This window comes from Nylanderia fulva, unplaced genomic scaffold, assembly GCF_048542155.1.
Source record: "Nylanderia fulva isolate GAGA-0341 unplaced genomic scaffold, ASM4854215v1 Scaffold7, whole genome shotgun sequence".
In the NCBI taxonomy this organism is placed as follows: Eukaryota; Metazoa; Arthropoda; class Insecta; order Hymenoptera; family Formicidae; genus Nylanderia; species Nylanderia fulva.
Genome location: NW_028190807.1, coordinates 5,780,136 through 5,799,259, shown reverse-complemented (window position 1 = coordinate 5,799,259; position 19,124 = coordinate 5,780,136). Strand labels below are relative to the sequence as shown.

Below are 19,124 nucleotides of genomic sequence, written 5' to 3'. Positions count from 1 at the left end.
CATCAACATCATAATTTTTTTTTTTTTTTTTTCGTTTCCTCGTTTGAAGAGTTAACTCTCAAATCACCACCTAAATCCAATCTACTCAATAAAAAAAATTAAAGTTCCATCAACACGTGTCAGAAAATTAGAGCAAACTCGTAACGAATTGAAAAGCGCGTTGTCTTGATTTTTTCTCCTCAATATCGCTTTGAACGTCTCCAATTATGAAAGCTTAAGAGAAGCTTTAGACAAAGCTTCTTAATTTGGCCCTGCGTATCCAGAAATACGTCCCTTGGCCCGGTTGGCGTACTCCCGCGGCGTCACCAGCCGGATCAATAACGCCCCGTCAGGTTCAGCTGAATGTCTGGGGGTGCGTGGAGGAAGACCGAGGGTGCGGAAATGGGGCCAGAACCTTGCGGGCGTCGTCGACTGGATATCGAGTCTGACGATACGTAGAGACGTGCGGCCGAAGGCAGATGACGAAGGACAAGGTTGCCGTCCTTTGACGTTTGCTTTCAGCTGTGTACAGAATAACTCCACGTGGAAATTCTTTAACGGAGGGTCGACGGGTCGTGACCTGGTTCCGAAGCTTATGCTAATGACGCGACGAATAATAACAGCTCGCTCATTTCTGTGCGATAATTTGTAGACATTAGTAAATTTACCTCGCTACCTCCGTTTTAATTTAATATAATTTAATATATTATTTAATATATATATATATATATATATATATGTATATCTCTTATATATTCGATGTAACGCATATATAAGCGAGAGATTAGAGAGATTAAAAGTACACGTGTGGAATTAAAAAATCCATACAAAAGAGTGGAATAAAATATATTTCTCTCTGTTACGAGACTTAACAAATTTTTCTGAAAAAAAAAAAAAAACAAACTACTAGAAACTAATTTGGAAAATTAATATATTCTTTCGCTTTCCCTTCTTGGATATATTTTGAGGAAAATCCTTAAAAGAGAAAATTCATTATTACATTCGTATAAACTTTATTAAATAGTGTATCAATTATCAATAATAAATTACGACTTGCGTTAAGATAAAAATATCTTAGTACCTGTATTTACAACGCGACAGCAAATTATCTTACGCTGTGCGAACACCACAGATTAGGTCGCAAATATTTCATTATTTCGCCGATGAGAAATAAAAATCTAACGTTCGTTTGTTAGATTTAATTTTTGTAACTATAAGAAGAAAATTTTCACGTGCAAATATAATCAAAATAGAGATAGAGATAGATATATTGCTATATATAGATTCGCAAAGTAATTAAAAACTATAATTAATACATATAATACTGTAGTGTTCGTTCATTTTACCAGCTTACATAAATATTTAACGATCTCCTGCAAGCTTTCGGAGAAAGCTTACTTTTCCTTACGCACATTACTATATTATTTGTATAAAATATATGTGATCTATTAACAATTCTCTCTACATGATCGCTGCCTAAAAGATTAATCCTGCATTACAAGCGATCATATTAAAACGGCGAATCACTAAATCAAATATTGTTTTAATATTTAGTCAAAATACTAATATTTCCATTTAGTCTTATGTAATATTATATATATCATCACACTTAATTTTTAAATTTCAATTAATTCATCTAAGAGACTAAATATCGATAATATTTTATCTCAAAGATTTAACAAATCTCTTTTTTTTAATATAATATCAACGCGACAATTATTCATTCATATATACATTTTCCTCAGAATACAAATGCAATATTCCTGCAAGTTTCTTCAAATACCGCATGTTACGCGAAAAGATTGCACCTATATTTGAAAGCGAGTATATATGAAATACATCTCTTTTTGCTCCTATACAATAGTTTAGGTAGTATCCTTTAAGTATAATACCGATTCAACAAATGCAAAAAGCGATTTTAATTGCAGCTCATAAATGCAAACTCGGTACAATTGTTACAAACACGTCGGAGAGTATCATATCATTGTCATCGACGACGATTCAATTGTATTGCTAAACTTGCGCACTTTGTACTGTTTTCGTTAAAAATTTCATTTCTAATCTGCATATATTATATATATCATTTAAATAATGTACAAAAAATATTGCGATATAAAAAAGATGCGAGATAATCTTTCTTCTTTTTATACGCAAATACGTATGCAAAATATGCGTCGTACATTCGTAAGACGAGACAGATAAATCTTTCCTTCATGTATCGTCGAGTATTCCTATTTCGGTGATCATTTGTAACATCGTTTGTAACATTATCGGACGATAATCGCGCGCGAAATGAACGCGCTTTATTAATCCGCCGATTACAATCAATCTAATGTTATTGCAGTTTAAGTCGTGTAGAACCGAGTAACAATAATTAATGTATCAGAGGTCTACGGTCGTATCGGATCCATAATGATGATCCTCGTCTAATAGCGGCTCTTCCTCCACCATCATGTGAACTGCGAACAAAACTTGTCATGCATACCAACGAATACAAACATATTACGACACATATATCCTAAAATATGTTCTCTATATCTAATATCTTTGACAACATTTTTTGGCAGATATTTAAATTTGGCGGACTTGAGAATATGTTCACATAACGATACAGAATTGAAGCGTTATAGAAACGAAATTCTCCGCTTTTCAGATTTCGCGATAAAACTGCAATATTATTTCCGCAAAAATTTGCGTGAACATTTTTTTAATGAAGAATTAGCTCGTTTCTTACAAAAAGTATAAAAGAATAAAAATAAAAATGGAACATTCTTAAATGCAATAAAATCGGAGAATATAAATTTCTTTCATCTCATAAACGCTTCTATAATTCTCAATTCCAGATACGTTCATCTAATCAATTTTAATTTTTCTGCAAAACACATGGAAATATACACCACTCTATTGTATCAATATTATACACCATTTCTGGAATCTTTCATATGTATTGTTCTCGCAATAACTTGAAAAAAAAATCCAAGCAGCAGGCAGAACAACATGCAAAAAATAATTCTGACATGTATAACATGCTACATAAAAAGCCATGCAAAAATTCTTCGTATTTTTATACGAGGTAGAAAATTTATAATTTATTCATAATATTAAAGAAAATATATTAAAATAAAAAAAAAGAATTTCTTTTAATTAAAGAAATGAAAAAAATAAACTTTGCCATGCAACTATCAACATAACTATCATTGTTTATTTTACATTGATTAAAACTAAGATAATATTATTTATAATATAAAATGAATAAGATAATTTATAATATAAAATTTATAATATGTCAACTTTTAATTTGCAATTTTCTAGTATTTTTTTATTCGTATTGAAAAAATAATATATAATAGTAAATGTAAAACATTAGTTGCCCGCATTAATTTTATTTTGCAGATGTATTTTTGCGAATTAACTGAAGTTAATCGTTCAAAAAAAAACAAAAAACTTAATAGCACATGCAAATAACAATGAGAACAAGAAGCTGGTAACAGTTCACTATTCGTAACGTGCACACATAATACATACTGATATTACATTAATATATATAAGATATTTATATCAGTAATGCATTTTCCTAATATAAAAGGAAATATTTATATTTGAATCCCAATATATAGATCCCAATATATAGATTCTCATAACGATAATCACATTACCTTCTCATGTTACGTCTTAAGCGAGTTTTGCAGAAATAACAAAGATTTTAGATGAAGCAGAAGAGCAGAAGACATGCACACATTAACTTTTCGTGTGATATTTATGTATAATAATTTTATATTTGTTTCTTTTATTTTTACCAATTTTTTCTTTTTTTAAGCATGAAATACACCGCAATATTAAATTTTTTTGTTGTTAGTACATATCCAGCGAATAAATTTATTATTTTTTAATAACACTATTTTCTGGACATGGCGTGATACAACAGATTAGATTTGTTGCGCGAGTAAGACTTGAATAAATTCATTCTTCCAAAAAAAGTTTTTAACGAGTCTGGTTAAATTAGAATAAAAAATAATATATCACACAGTATAAATTCATTTATCCAAAATATATAATACAGTGAAGAAACAAAACTCGACAAATATGGTACAGTTTGCTAAAATTACACATTTCATTCAATGTAACGTTTACAGTACTGTCTTCAAAGGAACATAATTATAGTTAGAGTAGTCATTTATATCTGCTCCACTTCATCTATTTACAACAATAATTTGTTTAAATGAAAAAATAAGATTTTAATCTTAAAGAAAAGCTATCACAATAGAGATTTTGTCAATAAAAAACCATTCCCTTTGTTATATTATTTCCTCCTAAAGTAATATTTCTTTAGAGAAAGGAATACTACAATAGAAAAATTATTAACATTTCACATTTTGAATATCTATCATACACTAAATTTTTGCAGTTTATAATATCTAATAAATTTAATATTATAAAAATTTAGGTACTTATTATTTAGCACAAGAGGAAATATTCTAATAAAATTACACATGTAATATAATATATAAATAATAATTAAGCATGTATCTGCCATTTGCTTGTAACGTTTCGTGTAAAATGTATATTTATACACGCTTCTCAGAATGTGACAATTACGTAAAGAATCTCTTAATAAAAGATTCATCTTAATCGTATCTATTGTCGTAAAGAAGTAAACAAACGTATCTAGTGCAAAACCGTGACTCTCTTTAGCCTCTTTGCATTAATCTGACATATCTCGCACAATTCAGTACCCTTTCTTCATTTTAAATTGTTCTTTTTATCAAATACACAGACACACGCATAAAAGCAGAAATAGAAAATGTTCATGACGCATTTCACGTTATCAAGATATAGATTTTGAAAGAAAATTTGTACAATTTGTTATACTTAATAAACATCATATTTTGAAAAAAGCTGTTTGTATTCTCTACAAATACAAGTAAATTTATATATTCCCAAACATATTAATTCTTTCTTATTAATTACATTCTTTGATAAACTGAAGTAAAAAATTTAATATTTAATAGACATCTTTAAAAACGTATTTTATAAAATTGTTATCAAATGATGAAAATAACTCCATAAATCTCTTTCATCATCTTGTTAAAAAAAAGAAAAAAACAAACAAATTATTGATCTAGCATTTAGAAAACAATCTGACCTTAATTTTCGAACGACTAGAGTTATTTATAAATGATGTTTTCATTTTGATTTTGAATCTTGCATTTGATGCATAATTTCTATTATGTTATAACGAGTATCCTACAGCAATAAAGAAGGTACATATATCAAAATGAAATAATTAATCGATATTTAAAAATCTTTGATTAATAATAATCAATAATGCAATTGATATAAAAAAAACATCTCATAACATCCTCATCTAGATGTACATCGTGCCTCTTTGCATATGGGATATAGAAGTGATATAATTTATCACTTTCTTATCTTAGATGAGTACGAAGTGAATACTATTCTTGTTACACCATCGAGCGACGTTTTCTTAATTTGATCATACATTGTATTGAAAGTTCATGATAATTGCTCTAATCAGTTTCAATCAAGACTTTAATCATAAATATTATTCGTACTAGTCTGTGTGAAACGCGATAGATCATAAATTAAACGTGATAATAAATGAACTGTACTATTCGAATATCTATATACACGAACTTGTCAAATGTTTATATATGTTTGTTACAATCTCTTTTATACAATACACGCGTCAGACGAATCATACAGAGCATTCATTATCACTAGTTAACTCTAGTGATGTTTCTTATGCAATCTGTTACGTTGTGACCTATTAGTACCATTTTTCTCGGCGGCGTTAGAAATCTGCATAGTGCTTGTATGATGATCGCATGGTATCCTGAATAGCTTGATCTTCATGTGATCGCATATTTCAAGACATACTTGAGCACTATAGCGGAAGAGATCCAGAGTAACCCAGATCTAAACATGTATAGTACATTACTTTAAAAAAATCGACATGTTTTGTAAAATCGAATCGTCAACAGATGTAAAATGCACAACTTACGAAGCACAGCCAAAGAACGTAATACTCCTTGATAAAAAAATTGAAATATTGATTGAGGAACAGCATAGCTGGGCCAATCAGGGAACTGTCCAAATATTGCATCTCATTTTTGGTCATATGAGCAACCTGATAAAAAAGCAAGAAATATAAATTAATGATATTCATATAAATATTATTCAATAAAACAAAATATCAATATATACATACCACTAATCTATTGGTAACTTTAGCCGCAACCATTCCAAACGCAAGTATGTACAAGGCTGGATGATTTTCATAGACGTGTTCAGCACTTTTTCTATATATTATAAAAGCTGGTACTATCACGAAACTAAATGGTATAATTGGTGATAAGACAGATGTTCCCTGAAACAAAATTGAACTTATGCAGAAAAGTTCTAAAGCAAATAATATCTGTATACAAAGATTATTTTATATTGTGTAAAAAACGACGAAAGAGTCGGTGTTTGGATCAAATAATATTGTTAATTAAAAATATCTTTAAAGTTAATATCTGCCGATTATAATATGTTTATATCTACATCTATATAATATACATAAATATATATAATATTAAAATTTTTTATTTTATACATTGCTTATAAATGTATATTTAATATATATTAATCAAGAAAAATACATACATATCCTACCATATTATTTTATATTCAAAAAAATTTCTTTAAAAATATAATGTAACATATTGGTGCTATACAATTAATACAATTATAGTGTCAACAATACTCTACTAAAATACTCTACTGTTGCATGTGCATTCAACAAGAAAAAAATGTTGCCAATATGAAGAAAGAAAAATACGTTAGTTAATGTTAAATCTAATATATATAGAAATTAATATAGTATTTACTTAAATTTTAGTGCAATAGAAAAATTATTCTAAATAAATACATTTAAAAATGTATTAAATAAAAATTGTTGAAGAAAAATATATATAGAAAGAAAAGATTTTTAATTATCTTTATACGATATAAAATATTAGCTTCATTTGATGCATGCAATACATTCTAATAAACATTAAAAATAAATTCGCAATATCGAAATATTGTGATATTAATATTTTAATTATAGCAATAAGCGATACATAGTACTTTTTATTATCAATTTTTAATCTATATTTTTTCTACAGCTTTGTAACATGCATGCAAGAGAATTTGGCCTGGAATAAAACTTGAAAACACAATAAAATTAAATATTATATATATATATATATATATATATATATATATAATTGTATATACATATATATATATATTGTATATATTTCAATATAACTGCAAAATATAATAGAGGAAGCAACAGGTAGGGATGTACATCTCTGTAAGGAAGAATGTAGTATAACAAATATATCAACAAAAGTGTAAAAATAATGTGATAAATAATTTTATACGACACTGTTAGATTTAGACCCATCATAATACATATATTTATAGGAATAAAATTCTACTATAATATTATTTTTACGTGTCTTACAATTTGCCATTTAATCAAAGAATATTTATATGTAGGTATATATATATACACATATACATACATATATATATATATATATAAAATAATAATATTATATATATATATATATGTAAAATATATTATTAATTTACATGGGCCTAAATCATATACTAAACGAAAAAAAGTGCACTACACAATGTGATCCCACTACTTTTTCAGCTGACTTACTGCGACGGTGGAGCCATTTTTTCCGACACCACCGGCGAGAATGACGGATATGCTGCTCTGTGCAAGTAAAATAGCGATGCCCACAGCAGCCCATAACGGAAACACCTTCACCTCTGTGCCAGTGTATGGCAACTGTATAAGCGACACGAAAGATCTTTCGATTAGAGTTGTCAAAGAGGCTACCCTCATAGGACTTTCTATAATACTCCGCATCCTTGACACTTTAGTTAAGTTTACTAATGATTGTCAAGTTACAACTCAGGAACTATACGTTGTTCGCTTTTGAAACAATTTCTTTTCTTTTATATTGTTAATTAATCACAATTTATGTTATCACAAAACACAACAGGAACATGTACAATAAAAAGATTGTTATATATCCCATATTAATTAAAATATATTCATAGCTAAACGTGTCGATACACATCCTCATTCTATAGTTTCTTATACTACTTTGTACTCTTTCATTTTGTGTGTGCAATATAAAGTACTTTCTCTTTTGTTAGTCAGAAAATCTAGACTAATAGATTCTGTAGAGAATTTACATATGGAAACTTAAGAGTTTTTTTCTTTTTATTACATCAAGGGATTACCTAACGCTACAAAATGTAGTTAATCTTTTAACAACCTCTTGATCGAAAATAAAAAGAAAATATTTCTTCATAGAGATTTATCTATAAAAAATAAAGGTGCGAGTGTGAGAAAAAATTCACTGTTGTTTTACGAATATGTGATTTGGATAAGTGCGAGGAACAATATACGGTGACGCGAAACCTAAATTTTCTGCACGTGTGATCCAAGAAGAGAATCGAAGAGATTAAAATTCTATCACTGTGCGGCATTCGATCATACACAAACATGTGTTTGCTATTTTCTTGTTTTACATATGATGTAATACACACACCCACCACACGTTCCTTTGCAGGCATCGCTACTCTTCATAAAAAAAAGGAAAAACTACATATAACAAGTTTCAATGAACAAATTCGCACATATGTGAATATCTCATTCTTGCTTAAACGTAGCTAATGTCATCTACTCATTGAAATCAGTCATTTAAAAATGCTGTCTCGTACAATTAAATGTAATCTTATTTCATAAAAAAACTAGTAACTTGACATTTTTTCTCTTAAAATTAATTACTTTAATGCAGATTACAATTATATATTCTGGCATCAACAGTACGTAATAGCAAGTAACAATAAATGTTTCGAACAAAAAAAATTGACAGAGTTTGTTATATGTTAAGCTTTTGATATATTAGACAAAACATAAGCATTTATAAAAATTGTGCGAAATATCGAAATATAATCACTCTGGTAGCTTAATATGCAGATGGGCCATACATCGATATTGTTTTAGTAACAACAACCGTACACCCAACGTGTAAGTTTCCCAGTACAAGAGATCAATAGAGAGGACAGCAAGCAAGAAGAGAAGAAATGTAGGAAACAGACAACATTTCTACTGTAATATAAAATGGCAAAAGATATAAGAATGTATTGCTCTATATTTTCAACGCCATTTCTTGGGGACTTACTGCAATTGTGGAACCATTTTTTCCAATCCCACCAGATTCAAAGACTTTACAGAATTCAAGGAACACCTGAACGTAGCCTGCATAAAAGAGCACTGCTACGAAGTTATTGAGTGTGCCTACACCGAGCACAGGGATCTAAACAAAGCCACAAGATCTTCGTTCGTGATGAAAATTGTTCGTTACAAATGTTCTCACATGTATATACATGTATGAGTATATAATATCTATTTTATATAAATCTGTAAAGTTATATCTCTCGATACCATTGCCGCAGTATAATACTGCTACAGGTGGGCTTAGTTCTATCTGTGGTCGTATTTATTGCACATATCAGGATGTCTACTCAAATTTGATAAAAAAATTCCCTGATGTTCAAAAAATTTTTGTTCAAATTCAGAGAATATTTTAAAGATATTTTTTATGCAATTTTTCTAAAATAAGTTTTTTGTAGTATGCATTTATAGCCTGCATTTTTAATTTTTTTATAGTCGTATGAAAAAAACTATTAAAATTTTAAGTGCTACGTTAGATTTGCAAATGTACTGAAAAAACTAAATTGCTTTCGTAAGATAAACTTTTTTACTGACATAACATTTTCATTTTTTTATCATTAAAAATTACAATGAAGAATATGTATTGTATATTCAATATTTTATTAAAACGCTGAATATACGCAAAGATAAATATATATTTATATTTTATCATAATTCACAATTTGGCTTATATTATCGCGAATGCTTATAATATAAAAGCAAAATTAACAGATAATTTTTCAAATTTCTCGAGTCCTAATAAAATTTTATAAGAATTTCATAATTTTTCCAGATACAAAAGAAATTCCTGAAAATTCCAGGTTTTTTATGTGTTTTTTATGTGAGAGTAGACACTCTGATATAAAAATAAAACATGCTTTTCTTTTTCGTTGTAACGAAAACAGATGGTGAGGCACGAGGGAGCAGCTGATTAGTGTATCATGAATCACGAATGGTGAAGATTATCTTACTTTTTTTATATATTTAATGCACCACAGTATCCGTCAGCAAGAAAAATAAATTCTTTGTGTAAAAACCAATGTCCACGATGCTAGAAATCGATCCGAGTTCTCGGATCGAAAAATGTGTAGCTAATAAAATTGCTGCCTTTCCGTAAAAACTGCATATTAATGGGCTACACATTTCTCGATCCGAGAACTAGAACTCATTTTTAGTATCGTGGACATTAGCTTTTATACCTCATGCACAAGTCTCGCACAAACTTAGTATATTATCTCTATATATAAATGTACTGTATATATATGTAAACTATATATATATATATATATATACTGCTACAGGTATATACATATATATATATATATATAGAAATATGCTTACTAATTTCTTTAAAAAGTATAATGTAAAAAAATATCATGTATATTTTTGTTATAAATTATTATTGTAAATGTAAAAATTTTTTGCGTAATTTGTTTGCAATTTTTATTTACACAATAAAAAAATATATTTGATATATAAATATATAAATTATTTATTGTAAATACATATGCAAACAAATATTGCAGTTTTATTACTCGTAATTTGTTCTATAAATCTTTTAAGCAACATCACACTATATTTACACCTTTTGTTAAAATTTTGCTAAAATTTCTAAAATATATTTTTGTAATTTTGAAATTATTCCAATTTTGAAATTGTTTCAAAAGAGCATTGTTATGCATTTATAAAAAAATTGATTGACCACGCGATTTTTTATCATAAACATAACATCAAAATAACTACAGAGAACTACATCTACTTTTTACATTGAAAAATAATAAAGATTTGCATTACCGAAAGTTTTTACAATTCCGTGTTTTTGTACAATGTACTGAAATAACTAACGACTTGTTGAAAATTTTAGAAATGTGAATTTACATATAAAACAAATATAATTATCAATCATATAATGGCACATACAATCCATTATGAAAATTGCAGGAGATGTAGGGGTTGTCAAAAATGAGGGGGCGTAGAGGGGAATGTAATTTAGTAAGGGATATAGAAGTAAAAATGCGTGTTAAAAATCAGTAAATATTTTGCAGTAAAGAAGTAATCTTAGCGCCGCTCCTCATGCCATGCTGCTCCCATTTCTGCATGTTCAACAAAAAACAATCTAATTTACGAACTTACAGCCACAGTGGAACCATTCTTGCCCACTCCTCCGGTGAAAATCACCGAAAATATGGAATACAAATTTGCCAGTGCACACACCACTGTCATAACTCCTAATAAATACTTAAACATAAAACCATCTAAGAATGGTATCTGCAAAAAATACCCTTATTAAACTTGTGTAAAAAAATAACAAAAATTTTATTGCAACTTTATATGTGTATCAGGGAGGCCAAGTTTAAAGATAAAATCTTTTGATTAAGAAAACAAATTTCTTTTTTAAAGCGTCCAGTATAACTTGTCAATTGTTATGTATCTGTGTGAACTTGAAGCATGAAAAAGAGATATTGTGCGAGATGTAAATTGTGAAAAATCAAATTTAAAACACATAAACGCGATGTTATTATAAATAATGCAATTTTTCCGTTGTAGATTTTTAATATAATTAAATAGAAGATATATTAAAAATTCGAACAGAAAAAATAATTTTCTATATTAGTCATATGGAATCAGCAAATGTAACAAAAATAATTTTGAAAATTATGTTGTATTATTTTGGTCAAGTAGTAAAGAGAGTTTACTACTTTTTTATACATATTTCATAATAAAATAAATATGTTGTAAACATCAATAAATATAAGCTATTAAGAATTTACTTACCAAGTAAAATGTGAAACGCATGGTAACATAAATTACAAATTTATACTTTTATTTTGTACCATGAGTAACACAGTTTAAATAAAAATATACAGGACTATTCAATTGTTTTCGATAAAAAAATGCCACCATACAAATCATTTTCATAGAAATTGAATCGTCCTATATACTGCAAGAAGCTATAATAGCATAATTGCGGAAAGTTGAAATTTATGATTATGATTTAAAAGAAACAAAATATATGGAATAGATTGGCAAACTATAATCATATAGAATGCTAAAAAGTTATGTAAAACATGATTTACTACTACACAAGATATTTCTATAATAAGCGTAATTAAAAATGATACAACCTCCAACATCCAGATCTCAGGACCAAAGATAGCAGAAATCAGGTGAATAGCTATGATAGTAAATTGTGCTTCCGTTACATCCACCTTACCAAATCTCAAGGAACCTATTTAAAAATGAAATAATGAAGTTTTACATAATTAAATTCATTATATAGAAGTTTTAACAACTACACCACTTTATTGAAGTACCTGAAACATAGGTTTGCCAATGGGCACAGTAAAACAACGTCATTGCGCAGAAACACTGGAAAAACATCCACGTTGGATAGTATCCTAATTGTACTGCTATACATGCCGACAAAGCAACAAACACTGAAAAAATACAATACATATTATATATTTAAATGTTTGTACAAAGCAAAAATAAAATAATATAAAAATGTTATCTACCTGTTGATATCGAATCACATCCATGATCAAACAATTCACCCAATGGTGTAGATGTCCCAGTTCTCCTGGCTTGTTTACCATCAATAGCATCTAAACTTTGATATATAAATAGACCAAGTGCACATAAAAAACATGCCCATCTAGGTGCCTGAAAAAATAATGCAATGTCATTCAATTCCTATCAAAAATTGTTTTGTATATATCATATGAGTTAAGGTATTTTAAAATTAAAGATGTTTTATGTTTCTTTAATGATTTCAAGATTAAAGTATGTTTGATAACATTTGTATATATTTATAAAGAAAGAGAGAGAAAACATTGTTTTATAGTATAATGTAGTCAGGTCAGATGGTTATATAAGATCAAACCACAAACACACATGTCTCTGTTGCAATAACAATTGATGAATCATCATATATTCATATACTTTTACATTTTGCATTGCATTGCTTTAAAAAACAATGATACTGCAAATGTGTCACTCGTAAAAAAAAAATTAAAACTCGTAAGAAAATTAATTCAACCAATCTTTCATAAGCGTTCTAAAACATATCTCTCCTTTTTATATATTGAATAAAATTAAGATTTTCTTTATAGCATCAAAAATGTGGCAACCTTACTAAACAAAGTAGCCTTTAAATATACAGAATATTTTTACTGACAGTTTATCAAATTTGACAGTACAGAACATTCGTGTTATTCAAGACATTGAAATATCAATTTGTAAAATTTTAAAATTAAAACAAAAAAAGATTCTTACAACATATACAAATTTTGACATTGGACATAACGGAGAAATCAGCTGTAAACTTTGCTAGCGAAGAAACGATGAAAATAAGCTCAGAGGATGTTATAGTAGTACGCAAAGTGTTCTCATGTTTTCTTTCAAGCAACGTATTCCTCCAGTTCATCGCTGAACTTTCAATGAAGCAAGGTTAGACTTCCACGACCTACCTCGGCCCTCGCATCCGGACTATAGTAGACGAGGATGAGGGTGGTGGCGATGTTGACGATGAGCCCGAGCACGGTGATGAGATTGGGCGCGAGCCAGAGCGGCACTTTGCTGACCAGCCAGTCCCACCAGGGTTGCAAGAGGCCGTCTAGGAGGCTTTTGCTCGTGCAACTGTACTTGTGCTCGCTCAACCGTTTCAGCTGGCCCGGCGACAGCAGCTTCTCTTTGTAGAACTGCATACCTTACGTGGGTACGGAGCGCGCGCGCGCCGTTTTAACACCGCTGAAACCGAGAAGAGGGTCGCGAGGATCGGTCCTTGCGAGGAGACGCGACGATACGCTATCACCGAATCGTGAATACAACCGCGGCGGTACAGTCAAACATGACAAGCGATCGTCGTCGCGTACACGTACGTCTCTGCGCGCCCGGCCTCCCCACCACATCGCTCCGGCTCGCCGGAAACTGGCCACCGCGCGACTGTTCCGCCGTCCGATGCGCATGCGCGAGAACACATTTCAAAATAATGTTATTACGAGAATTTTAATAATAATGTATAATAAAAATCATATAATAATAATAACGTATAATGTAAATAGATGTATATAATAAATAAATATAATATATTATTATATATAATAATAATATTTATTATTATTATATTACTACTATTATTATATATCACTATAATCACTATTATTATATAACTATTATTACTAATACTATTATTATTACTACTACTACTATTATTATTATTTTATTATATTTTATTTTACTATTTTTACTGCTACTATTATTAATGTTATTACTATTACTATATTATTATTATTATTATTATATAATAAAATATATACATATAATAATATATGTAATAATTAACGTATACAATAATACATAATATAATTATATATGTAGAGGAAGAAGATAAACGGGGTATTTTACTCAAGAATCAAGAGATTAGAGGAATCGAAAACGATGATTTGAATATTCCCGCCAATTGGTTTCAACATCCGCAAGTAGGGCGCATCGCTCCCTACTTGCGGAATATATAGTGTGTTTACTTCAAATCTAATTTATATAAATAATTATTTTTTTTTATTTAATGATCGCCGTTTCGCGGATAACAAACCGTTTTCCGTGCACTAGAGATTGACTATTGATATATATATTTTTTGTATACTTGTAAATACATAAAAAAGTGGAATTACTTGCGCGTGTGTTTTCGAACAATCGCTGCGTGCGCGATGGCAACTCTACTTAGTTTTTCAAGACTTTTTTATTACGCCGCGAGTAATTGTTTGAGAAGAGTGACACCGATCGCAATTTGCAAGCAACACAATCCGAGTATGTAATTTTAATGCAATTATATCTGACGATTTTGCACAAACGGCGCAGCCGGATTTAGATGTAAACTTAACCTCTCCCTCTCCCACATTTATTCTGATATATTTTTAAAAACTTACATTTTTAATTTCGATAAATAATATCGATGTGTATCTCTTTATATTTATAATATAATTTATAATATAGATTCTGTATAACAAAATTTTTGTATAATAGAGAAAAAGTACATGACATATTTCTCAGCAGAATTTTCTACTTGGCATAAAGTTAAGTTAACAAGAAGAAAAATGTTTGCTAGCTTATATCAAGAAATAACAACTCTTCCAATCTTTTGTTCAGCATTAAAATTATGGGACATACCAGTAGCAGAATATCGGACAGTTAGGCCACCATGGATGGCAAAAATCCCAGATTACCAAACAGAGGTGCGAGAGTGGGATGAAGAGAAAGATAAAATATGCGCAGGTTGTTAACATAATTTTATATATATATATACACAAATGTGTATAACTATTATTTCTACATTTATGTAACTGTTATATACTTTATTTTAAATCTTAATTAAGATTTATTTTTTTCTTTACATATATATACAAATGTGTATAACTATTATTTCTACATTTATGTAACTGTTATATACTCTATTTTAAATCTTAATTAAGATTTATTTTTTTCTTTACAGATGTGACAAATGAAATAAATAATCAGATAGCAATGGATAGAATCGGTCGTATGTTTGCGGTTGTTCAAGTATGTGGAAAGCAGTTTAAAGTAACAGAAAACGACATTATCATTATTGAGGGATTCTGGCCACCAAATATAGGCGATCGTTTGAAGTTGGAGAAAGTGTTGCTCGTCGGCAGCACAGATTTCACTCTTATAGGAAGACCGCTCTTAAATAGAGAATTGATCTCGGTGGACGCAACAGTTATTGAGAAAACTTTATCTCACACGAAAACTCGCTTCAGGTTTCGACCGAGGAAACAATATCGCCGTATAAACTGTAAGATACTAAATGATATTCTTTTTTCTCTATCTTGTTTGTCTCCATACACCTAATTTCTTTTCTTCAGTTTACAGAATACAGCATACAATGTTGCGAATTAACTGTATAAATATAAATGGAAATATTGATGAAAAGAAAGAAGTTGAAGGGTTAGATAGAGTGTATTAACAATATAATATGTATATATAAATAAAACAATACAAAGAAGTTTATATATATATATATATATTTTTTTTTTTTTATATATTAAGAAACATGAAAGGAAAAATTATTTAATTTAAAATACATCACATCAAAACAAAAGTTCTATCAAAAGTAATATTTTAAAAAGACATGAATGTTCTTGTGTTTTATTATATATGTTTTATTATATATTCTTGAGCTTGAATGAATCTCTATATCTCTTTTTATACATATGATCAGAACTAAAAATATTTTTCATTAGATATATATTTAATATATTAAAAGTGATACAGGTGATACACGTAGCTCCCAGGAAATGTCATTTTATTTATAAAAAACAATAAAATTGAGAACAAGTGTCAATTATTCTTCTTTTAATTCATATGAAAGTCAATCATTAAAGCAAAAGATACACATATATAAAATATGAAACCAATGTTTTTGATTCTGACACTAGAATAGCATCAACCAATCAGCGAATTCTTGACACAGTAGCTGACAAAGATAGCACTCCAACCAGCATTTAAACATATCCTTTTCTACGAATTGAGTCCATTCTCTTACCCTTGAAGTTGAAGATTGTGAAAACTGCGAGATTGCGCGATCAGTCGAAGTAGTGACGTCGCGCGGTGCGGTCGATTGTTTTCTCTCCCGCCGTAGATCGATCGGCAATTATTGCTGTCGACATTCCTATAATTCCTACAGCTGGACTCGCACACACTCCGTTCAGAAAAATATAATTTCTCACGGAATTTTTGCAAATCGCGTGAAAATGTTTTTCACCATCGGCACACATACCTGAACGTTTTTTCAACCTGTACCTTCGACGCCGAGGAAAAGCGGGAATTTTATAGTAAGTTAATGAACCCGGATAAAGACGTTGCCGGAAAATCGAGATAGCATCGCGGGCATGTTATTTCTTCGAGAGATTTTTCATCGAAAAAATTTCAAACTGGTTTCAAGGACGCGTGATTGTTCTCAAACAGATTTTATTAAATACTTTCGCCACGCTTATATTGGCCAATCCGCTTCAGACACTGAGATAAAGCGAGAAAAATTTGTAAGGAAAAAAAATTATTTCAAGTTTATCGCGAGATATCTATCTATTCTACAACTTGCTTAAGTATTTTCTATTCTATATGTCACAGCGCAAGAAATTACACTTACGATAAAAATATTGAAAATTTACTTTTAAATTAATATTATTCATATAATAATTTTTGATATTGTAATATATAGATTAATTTGATGTGTTATTTCTTGTTAGTCTTATTTCAAGTTTGAGGATATAACTATATATATTATTTAATTATCACGTATAAATGAGCGAAGTATAAATATATTTGTCAGAAAACACTGACATTCGCAAATTTATCACGTGGAAAAAAGATCGATAAAAGTATTTTATAATACGAAAATTAATTAAAATTATATACCTGTGCATAATCAAATAATTATGTTATTTATCTTTGTACAGTAGAGCCTCCTTAAAATTCGGTCTCATATTAATTTTGGTACCTCTCCATGTACTTTCACAAATGTCAATTCTTTATGTTATAATATAATGGTCCACTGGATCATTATGCACGCATCTGTATTATTTACACTTGACTGCTCGTAGTGAAGTACTTTATTCAAAGTACTAATCTGCATGCACACGTGGGACGACTGTTCCGTGTGTATACAAGATATTTGATCATATATATAGTTTTTCTTTTCCAAAATTTTTCTCCTTTTGTCCCATTCGCAACCAAAATTGTCGAGACTATATACTATATTTTTTTATCTATACAGCGGAAATATTTATCTCATTTGTCTCTTTTATTTCAGATAAGGCTGAATTTTTTGATTCATGATTTGCAAAATAAATGATAATATTATTTAATAATATTATTAATATTATTTAAGTTGTTATTATATCATGCTTCAATATAATTTATTAAGAATGATATAATATCCCAGATAGCACAAGCTATTCGAAAAGAATTCATTTGTATGTCACCAGTATGTCACCAATTTTGAGTCCCTTTTCAAATATAGAACATATAGAATTCATTTTTATAAAATTTTATCTATAAACTCTATTTTTTAAAATGAATTCTATATGTATTTGAAAAGGGACTCAAAATTGGTGACATACAAATAAATTCTTTTCGAATATGCTATCGGGGATTTCATTAAGTCAGCAAATTTTAATGATTATATAATATCACTACCTAATAAGCAAGAAATATTTAATCAACATTTTAAAATATTGATTTTATATACATTTTTCAAACGTTATGATATAATGTTTTATAAATATGTTTAAAATATTATTAATAAATATTTAAGAAAATATTTTAACTAGTGTGTTATAAATGTTTTAAAAATATTATTTAATAACATATTGTTCTCAAAATATTAATAAAATATTTTAGAAACGTTAATTTCAACATTACCGAAACTTCTAAATCGATGTCAAGGTTTATTCATAATGATGTTGCATACAATGTTAAAAACTACATACTTGATAACAATAATAACGTTGTAGCAATGATTTTTTGCTTACTGGGTAAAGATAATATAATTATTATAATGTTGTAAAAATAGTTGAAGATTAATGTTGCTAAAATGCATATTAAAATAGTGCAGTTTGAATTATAATCTTATAAAAACCAAATAATGAAAAGCTAATATATAATTAAAGTTTCAAATTGATTTTAAATACATCTGAAATCATAATATTTAGAGCGTTATTTTTTCTAATTACATGATTAATTTGCTAATTATATGATTAATCTACTAATTACAAATTTATCAACTAGTGATAATAAATTGTATGCGTATACATTTTCCTATAAATCATCCTATTTC

At 28.7% G+C, this 19,124-nt stretch overlaps 2 protein-coding genes across 6 annotated transcripts; one reads left to right on the top strand and one right to left on the bottom strand.

Moving 5' to 3' along the window:
* Positions 1–968: 968 nt before the first annotated feature.
* Positions 969–14,182, bottom strand: bbc (choline/ethanolaminephosphotransferase 1 bbc). Of its 5 annotated transcripts, XM_029315588.2 has the most exons (11): positions 13,741–14,182; positions 12,787–12,934; positions 12,586–12,708; positions 12,397–12,500; positions 11,405–11,539; positions 9,240–9,374; positions 7,700–7,831; positions 6,209–6,367; positions 6,002–6,127; positions 5,775–5,916; positions 969–2,438 (listed from the first exon to the last, which is right to left on the bottom strand). In XM_029315588.2, the coding sequence occupies exons 1-11, from the start codon at positions 13,975–13,977 to the stop codon at positions 2,362–2,364; spliced, it is 1,518 nt and encodes a 505-aa protein (XP_029171421.1). In that variant the 5' UTR covers positions 13,978–14,182; the 3' UTR covers positions 969–2,361. The 5 variants fall into 5 exon arrangements, with proteins under 5 accessions (XP_029171421.1, XP_029171417.1, XP_029171416.1 ...); XM_029315584.2 differs by lacking the exon at positions 11,405–11,539; XM_029315583.2 differs by lacking the exons at positions 7,700–7,831; positions 9,240–9,374 and having other exon boundaries at positions 13,741–14,181.
* A 560-nt stretch (positions 14,183–14,742) lies between these two features.
* On the top strand, positions 14,743–16,297 carry mRpL21 (mitochondrial ribosomal protein L21). Its single transcript, XM_029315623.2, has 4 exons — positions 14,743–15,079; positions 15,419–15,544; positions 15,762–16,082; positions 16,153–16,297. Exons 1-4 carry the CDS (start codon positions 14,980–14,982, stop codon positions 16,251–16,253), a joined length of 648 nt encoding a protein of 215 aa, XP_029171456.1. The 5' UTR covers positions 14,743–14,979; the 3' UTR covers positions 16,254–16,297.
* The last annotated feature ends 2,827 nt before the right edge of the window (positions 16,298–19,124 follow it).

Bases quoted from the DNA above. Each gene is read 5' to 3' on its own strand.
- mRpL21 (XM_029315623.2), top strand. From the start codon at position 14,980: ATGGCAACTCTACTTAGTTTTTCAAGACTTTTTTATTACGCCGCGAGT. The intron at 15,080-15,418 runs GTATGTAATTTT...TCTTTTGTTCAG, and splicing joins TTGCAAGCAACACAATCCGA to CATTAAAATTATGGGACATA. The intron at 15,545-15,761 runs GTTGTTAACATA...TTTTCTTTACAG, and splicing joins GAAAGATAAAATATGCGCAG to ATGTGACAAATGAAATAAAT.
- bbc (XM_029315588.2), bottom strand. From the start codon at position 13,977: ATGCAGTTCTACAAAGAGAAGCTGCTGTCGCCGGGCCAGCTGAAACGG. The intron at 7,832-9,239 runs GTAAGTCCCCAA...TCGCTTATACAG, and splicing joins AAAATGGTTCCACAATTGCA to TTGCCATACACTGGCACAGA. The intron at 6,368-7,699 runs GTAAGTCAGCTG...ATTTTGTTTCAG, and splicing joins AAAATGGCTCCACCGTCGCA to GGAACATCTGTCTTATCACC.